The following is an 8,179-nucleotide window of genomic DNA, read 5'->3' on the forward strand; positions in this document are numbered from 1 at the left end:
GTCCGCCCAAGTCACCAAGCATCATTGCGTCCCTCAGTCGACGCCACGTCCCAACTGTCGAACCTTCTCGCGTGCCCCTTGGCAGCCATCAAGTAAAAACTTCCTGTTTTCGGATTTCTCTCATTTCACAATCCGCTCCTCGCCATGTCCACACGACTTACCGCCGCCGAGCTGAGGCGCTTCCGGGCGTTCTTCAACGCCGCCCTCGACCATGAGGAGCAGGGCACCCCAGGGGACACTGCGCGGGCTTTCCAGCAGCAGTTCTGGACCGAGCTGCGCGCGCGCCTGCGCGCCAACAGCATGTCGTCGGGTCTCCAGTTCTTGGACCAGCTCGCCGAGGACATCCTGAATGGCCAGACCGACGCTTCGCTCCAAGGCGTGGCCCTCCCCGCGCCGGTAGACTCTGCCCCCTCTTCAGGATCTGCTACGGCGTCGACAACGTCGTCGAGCAAGCAGTCGAAGTCGCCCTCCAAGAAGACACCCAAGTCGCCTAAGTCGCCCGCGCGAGGCAAGCGTAAGTCCAGCGGTGACGACTCTACTTCCAAGTCGTCCGCTAAGAAGGCTCGTGTCGCCAGCAAGCCCAAGAAGGCGCACGTCCCATCCAACGAGTTCGGTCATCCTCTCGACGTGAGTCGCGCTGCTCCAGCTCCCGTTCGTCGGGTGATTGCGGCCATCTTGTCGAAGGCAGAGGCCCTTGGTAAGAAGCCCTGGCGCCTTGCGTACCCTTGGACCAGACGTCCCATGTGGTACGATCCAATCAAGTTCAGTCAAGTGTACCGCGCACACTGGCGTTTCTGGATGACCCATCGCCGTGCTTTCTGGGAGTGGGCCCTACACGCTCCTCTTGCCACTGCAGCGGCCATGACTCAGCGTCGTAAGCTGAAGATGCGCGCTGTCCAAGCTCGCTGGGCCTTCACCAGTATTTGCATAGAGACATGGGGCTTTTATGCCTTCCTCGAGATGTTGGAGAAGCGCCCTGAGATGTAATGGCTCGGGGGCCAACCCGGCAGAGCCACACGCGATGGCCGCCCCTACAACGGACCCATTGCCGAGGACCTAGCGACCCTGAAGCAGAAGGACAAGGAACGCTACGACGCCACGCTCGAGAACGCGCTGGACCCGTCGAATATCGACACTTACGGGTACCCCAGCATGCGCTACTTGTTCGAGTCTACGGACGCGCTGAATCCGGATGCAGACGAGAAGAGCCGGCTCTCCCTTGCTGCCTTAGCGCGAATTCGCCGCGACACCATGTCAAGCACGAAGCCAAACGTGACTTGGGCTGGTGAGAAGAACGAGGAACCGTGGCAGACGCTCGTAAACAACCACGCCGTCAAGCTGGCTTAAGACGACATTATGGCCCAGATCACCGCAGGAACGTACGAAGTTCCAACTGTCCGTCCACCGTCCGGTACGGAACGTCGCCGCGACGAGTGGTCCGAGTTCGAAGATGAAGGCGAGGACGAAGAGAAGGAAGCTGCGGCCGACGGCGAAGACGCTTCAGGTAACGACGACGAGGAGTCCGAAGCCGACGAAGACGAAGACGAGCAGGAAGACGAGGAATTCGTTGAGCACGAGGACGACGACGAGGAAAGCGACAAGGACGAAGATGAGGACGACCAGAAGAAGACCGCCAAGTAGCACGTCGTTGCGATGTAGCCGTTCGTAGCACTCGTTCCGTTTTAACCGTAACGTTCCGTCGTTTCTCGTCGTCGTGCCTTGTTCCTGAATCTTCGTTTCTATCGTCAACGAATCTCTCTTAAAACGCTTCTTCTCGTTCCAAACCGACGCATCCGAACTCCCTCGGACTCCAAACTACCGCTTCATAAACTTCCTCACTTTCCAGACATACACTGGGTGATCCCTCCGGCACCAATGGCGGCAGCAGAGGATGAGTACAGGGTGTAAGTGTACCGCTCCTGTGGTACAGGGGCACTCTCTTCGCTCGAAAGTCGGTAGATGGCGGCTCGAGGTGCCTGACGACTAGAGGATGATGCATCGCTAGGGCGATGCGAGGACGAATAGAGTCGAGAATCTACACACGGCTAAAGTGGTGAGAATTTCATGTTGGGGACGGATGGCACATCAAGTAGCTCAAAATGGCGCATTGACGTCGTCATGTATGTAAGAATGTAGAAGGTGTTCCGACGAACATTTTTGCTAGTCAGGGGTAGATTTTTCTCGTTCAGCAAAGAAGCGAAAACAGCAGAAACAAACAAACAAACACTCTTTATATTGACGCAAGAGCCCCTCCTTTTATACCTAAACGGTCTGCCTGTCACCTAAGTCAAGGTCCCTACTCACTTAACAGCCCGATCCCGAACAGGGGAAGTATACGACATCTGGTGGATAAGCAGGGTACTCGCTCACTGGAGACGGATCAGACATACAATAACCCGAGTGTTCCAGACTGGAGTGTACTGCTACCTAATGCGAAAGCTGTTCCTGTGACTTTCCGAAGAGGCGTGCGTTGGTTCCTGGATTGGTTTACCCGGCTGGAGCTCGAGCATAGTGAAGACGACATGGATTCGCAGAGCAGCGACAGTGAGTCCGAATCCGACTACGGCTGACTGGCCCATGTCAATGAGGTGTTCACTACTGGAAGCAACACAGGTAATAGTATGGTACATTTTGGTACTTGGGAGCAACGTGCACCAACGAGTCCGACCCAGCCTGACCTGTCAACACAAGCCGGTGTCGAATCTGTCCAAAACCGGATACATCGTGCTGCCGACGGCACTGGGCGAGGACTCTTAGTAGATCGATCCAGACCCGAGCTAGAAGTCTGTCGGCATCAAGAACTGGAGCACAGAGTGCGCTGGTGACTACAACAGGTGCTGGTGCAACGAGTGTTACTGCTGGTGGGTCCACCAGTGTGTTTCAAGAAACGCTTCTGTCCGGACTGCAGCCACTGAGCCTCGCCTCCAGCCTACGCCTGGCAATCGCGGATACCTCGGGTATTACGGTAGGTGATACGGGCCAGCATTTTAATCCGACGCAGCATGGATGGCAGAGTAACGGGATTTAGCCCAACGGTCGGTCATAGATCCCTACGGAGCCTGCGCTGACAAACTGTGGTTGGCGTCATGTGTTCTACGCTGCTGTCCTGAACGCCGCTCAATGCGGTGGTTCCGCAGCTGTACGACAACCTTCGGGTTGTGCTACTCCAGTTCCGACTTCGTCGATGCCTCCCTGGGCTTGGGCTGGTTCGCCTGCGACGCTAGTGGCCGATATGGGAGCAGTCACGCCTACACCCGTGCGGACCCGGACGGATACACCCTCTTACCCTGACTTTACGATTGGTGATGCGATGATTCCGGCTAGGGATGGCTTTAACGGCGTGCTCACTTATCCATCCGGACGGACCGAGTGGGAACGCCTCTGTCAGTTAAGCGTTGGCTTACGCTTTAGTAGGGGTAAGTGTGTCGCCTCCTACACCGCTATAGAACGCTACTACTTTGACGGGCACTGGTACCGTTGATGCCCCCGCGAATGTTCCTAGTTCAGTAAACCAAGTGACGTCTGGACAGTCGTTTTGGTACCCGACGTCCGGAACGCAACCTGCGGTAATTGGCACGTTTTGGACTCGTGTATGGAATTGTGCTGTGGTTAGTGCCCCCTATATCGGCTGGGGTGGATGGTACAGCAGGCGATGCTACTCCGAGTGGTGGAGCTCCTGTCGCTGCGGCGAGGACGACCGAAGGATCGGTACCAAATGTTGGATCTGTTCCGCCTACGAAGCCGATATCTCCTGAATTTGTTTCCATCCGGTGGACCTCCCGGGTCTGACTTTGGAATTTGTTGGCTGTGCGCACAGCCTTCGTCCAGCTACGCTACGCAACCGTTTATCTATGGGAGCGAGTGCGATAACCCGCCGGTCAGACAGCGGCTGAACGGGATGCCCTCTAGCATCAAGAATACGGTGCGGTTGATTCAGCGGTTCTACTCGGACGGTGTGTCGGTAGAGAAAGCGAAGACGTTCTGGGACGCTTTTGAGCGTGCTACCGTTGGCCTCGATGAACCTATCCGTCTCAGTGTTTTCAGAGAGTGCCTCAAGAGTAAGCCTGGTGAGGAGTGGTGGCTGTACTCGCAGATCGATAAATTGGATACGCTCCGGATGCACTTCCACAATCATTTTATTTGTCACATGCCACTTCAGATGTTTGAACATCTCAAGACTACCAAGCGTTCCAAGGGAATGTCTGCTGAATTTTGGGGGGATCCCGTCTCGGGTTTGTGCGACGCTGCCCAATGCTATGATTCACAGATGCGCTACCAGTTTTTCATGTCCAGTCTACGGAATAAGGAGTGGAAAGCTGCTCTAGCTACGACGATGGTCAATTCGATTTCTCAAGTGATCGCTGTTCTTCTCTACAAGAACATGCATTTACCCGTTGAAGAGAGTTTGAGAGCACTACTGCTCAGGCAACCGTCCGAGAGCACTATGCAGCAGCCGCAGAAATATAAAGCCCAACAACAAAAGCAACACGTAGGTTGTGTCTAGTCCTCAATCTGCACGACCGGTGGCCGCAACCTTCCAAGTACCTGTCGGACAGCGTTTTACTCAGAGTGTTCTCCAACCCGTGGAGTTCGGCTCTCAGATGCCGGTTACTTCCGTACGTGGGCCTCGCTTAGGACCTGTCCTGTACTCTCAGAATAGTCTTATGGTATGTGGGCGTGTCATACGCTGGGCTGTAGCCGTATCAACTATCGCCGACAGTACGCTACCTGATCGTCGTACCAGGCGGAGGGTCATATTAGTGTAACGTGTACCAGTCTGCCCCGCATCAGTCACAACAGCCGCTACCTTTGCAACCCGCAATAGCAGCCACAACAACGGCGCAATCGCTCGCGTGGACAGTTCTGTAACCCGCGCGTGTGCTTTATGTGTGACGGCAGATATCACATGGTGTCCGAGTGTCCGACCCTGTAATCACGTAAGAGGGCTGCGAACTCTCCTCCGATGCAAGGTCAAACACCTCGCCAACAATGACGGTGGCGGGAGGAAGGGAGTGATGCTCCTTCCTCTTGGCCGGTGGACGGCACCAGGGGGTACGCCCCGGGTTCTTTGGGTGCGGCGTGTGAGCAGCTCGAAGTGACACCTGAGTTTGGGAGGGAAGAGTATCCTGTTTCCGGTGGAAATAGTGCAATGGTAAATGACGCGTATGAGCCTGGAACTGAATACGATGAGAAACGCTCCGCTGGGTTGTGCGTCAAGCGCGAGGTGCGCTACGACGTAAGCCCCAGAGAATGCGAGCGCTGCTGAGTACGACAAGGGAGGAAATGAGAGTCACAAACAAGGTGGCTCTATGACGACGACTACGGCGGTGGTGAGTTGGCAGGCAATGAAGTGAGTGGACACGTTGAACAAGTGAGCAAGGACTCGTACGAGGGGTACGATAAATTTGGGGACGTCAAGACGCAAGTTGAATCCGATGACGACAAGACACACGGCTACGAGGTGACTTGGAGGCTACGGTGACTAAGGTCGCCGCTTCCCCCGCCACGGTTGAAGGCGTGAACGCTGTCACAGTTGCCGACTAAGCGAGGACGTAAATCCCGGTCGACGAGGGTTTGACTGGGAACAATTCGGCCTCGGACGGGAGCTCTGAAGGGCAGCGTCGAGGGGACGGAGCGTACCGGGATGGACCGCGCGTCCTGACACGAACCGCTCAAGATAACTTTTAAATTACTGACAAGCTAAAGAGTACAAGCAGAACAAACGAAACGGGTAATGCGAATGGTGCTGCTGTTGCATTTACAATTTCGGATAACTTTGGCGCGAAGTCAGACGCATTACGTGGTGGCAAGGGTCATCCCGATTCTTTACAATTGTTGGAGTGGGAACGGTCAGATACCGTGCCACCTGCCCAGACTGGCACTAACAAAGTGAGCAGCAGACGCAGAGGCGATCAAGAATAGACAAGAGACGGTGGGTGCTGCTACAGAACTTGCTCCCATGAGCGAGGATGGGCAAGCAGAATACAAGGACGACAAGCCCCATGATGGCGTCTCACCCAAACCCCACGTGACGTTGTTTGCGCCCGAGGAGCTGGACACTTTGACAGAAGAAGCCGACCTATCCGTACCGATCGAGGAGGAAGAATTTAACAAGGAGCGCGAGGGCCGGATATACTCTCTTGACGAGGTGGAACTGAAACGACGTGTGAAGGAAAACAAGAAACAGCAGAAGGAACCGACGCTAAGCGACCTGGGGGTGATGCTGGGATTCTTGAAGAAACGGTGACTAGGACGCGGGCGGCTTCGCCAGGCAAACTATGCACTTCAGAATACTGGATCGGTTGGTATCAGAGATCGCTTGTTGCTTCCAAAGCTGCAAAGCGTGTCAGCTGAGTTTTCCGTGAGCTCGGACGTAATAGAGCGGCAAGGTGGGCGTTGGCTTTGGAGAGTGACTCCGATGACTGAGATGTTGGAGTTGGAGGGGGCCTTGACCTGAATGAGAGTGTCAAGGCGTACGTTACGGCGGACGCGACGTCTGTCAGAAGTGACGAGACGATGTTGAGGAAAACATCTGGATAAGCATCTGCAAGGAGGACCGTCCCGGTACAGAACACAGTGTGCATAAGCTAACTGAGGACTAGAGCACCCTACCTTCTCGCTGGAGAGCGTAGACTAGACAGGTGGTGTATCGCCTAGTAAAAGAGGAAACGAAACGAAATGACCGGCGTCCGTGTGCCGCTTGTGAGTCTGCACAATACAGTGATGACGACGAGAGCAGCGCTGAAATGTGTCCCGTGGTGAGCCGGAATGCCCGAATACGCGAGCGACTAAATGACTTAGTCGATCAAATGGACGATTGTTTCTTCGAGCGTGTGGTGAAAGCTGCCTTTGACGCTTACGAGCACGGAGCTGAGCTGATGTGGAGAAGGTCGCTCAGAGAACTGGGTTGTGTGCCCCATGCAAGACGTCTTAGCTGTCGAACGGGAGTCAGCGAAGAGACAGGCACGTGCATTTCGACTGCTCGTCCCTGTTTGTTAAACACTCTGAGATGTTAGGGTCACACTATTCGATCGAGGATCCAGCGAACGATATCGAGCGCTATGTCTACGCGATGGCTGATACTGATGCGGGCAGCAGCAGAAACAGGGATTGGTCGAGATTTCTGAAACCCCAGAGGACGACGGTTCGGGCTGTGACACCGACGCCGTACCGGTGGGTAACCGCATCATCGGATTGGTTGGAGGCGTCGAGGCCGTATCTATATTGACAGTGGGCCGATGGATATTCTGAACTACACCCGGGGCCGTAGCGTGACTGGGGGAGGCTCACATGCTGAAGACGCTTGGACTGACGAATGCTCCGTTAAGGCCTTACGACTTAACCCTGAACAGTATGGATGGCAAACGGCTGCATGCTGACAAAGTGATCGACCTACCCATTTGGCTTGGAACTATCGAGTTAGAGCAGCCGCTTGTTGTGGTGGATCGCTTACACGTAGATGGCATATTGGGCACAGACGCGCTTAAGGCGTTCCGAGCTGTGGTAGATCTGGATACTAATACAGTGACGCTGAAGGGTACCGGTGATATAGGCGCACACCGAGTAGAGGAGATGTACACTACCCGGATCAGCTTAACAGTGCGCGTCATTCCTGGGGGAAGTATCGCTACTGCACGGCCTCTTCCAGATGCGCTTATGGACTTGCCCGACCAAGTTGCCAGTCTGGAGCGTCAGCTATGGGCCGCCCAGACCGAGGCTACTGCCGCCGTACGTTCAGTGGCACATGCAATTACGGCTCGGGAGAACGCGGAGTCGTTCCTGAAAGCTGCTAACGCTGAAGTCGACTCTCTTCGCATGGGCATCAAGCTTTTCCGTGATTCCAACGCCAAGAACGATCTCATGATCTCGAGTGTGCAGTCTTCTATGGAGCAACATACAGAAGAGCTGAAGCGCCTGCACTGCGAGGTCCATGCGCGGGACGCGTTCATCGCCACCTTGAACTAGAAGCTGGCTCGTTAACGCGAGGTATACAAGTCTTCAATTGGTGCGAACACCGAGCAGACTCGATGACTTCATCTTCTCTTGGTCAAGCTTTCCAAAGGAAAATATATCAACAACGACACGCTCAAGGTCCTAGAGAATCAGCAAGCTCGCAACACCCACCTTCGCCAGATCTGCCGTACTCTTCGCGCTCACGTGAGTTTGGCCGAAATGGATC

The 8,179-nt window shown here is 55.0% G+C and overlaps 1 protein-coding gene across 1 annotated transcript; it reads left to right on the forward strand.

Moving 5' to 3' along the window:
* Positions 1–5,959: 5,959 nt before the first annotated feature.
* Positions 5,960–7,965, forward strand: PITG_19506 (uncharacterized protein; the record flags this gene model as incomplete). The annotated part of the gene is made up of 3 exons (XM_002896044.1): positions 5,960–6,243; positions 6,722–6,967; positions 7,353–7,965. The coding sequence occupies 3 exons, from the start codon at positions 5,960–5,962 to the stop codon at positions 7,963–7,965; spliced, it is 1,143 nt and encodes a 380-aa protein (XP_002896090.1).
* Positions 7,966–8,179: the final 214 nt, after the last annotated feature.

Source organism: Phytophthora infestans, genomic scaffold, assembly GCF_000142945.1.
Source record: "Phytophthora infestans T30-4 supercont1.107 genomic scaffold, whole genome shotgun sequence".
Taxonomy (NCBI): domain Eukaryota; phylum Oomycota; class Peronosporomycetes; order Peronosporales; family Peronosporaceae; genus Phytophthora; species Phytophthora infestans.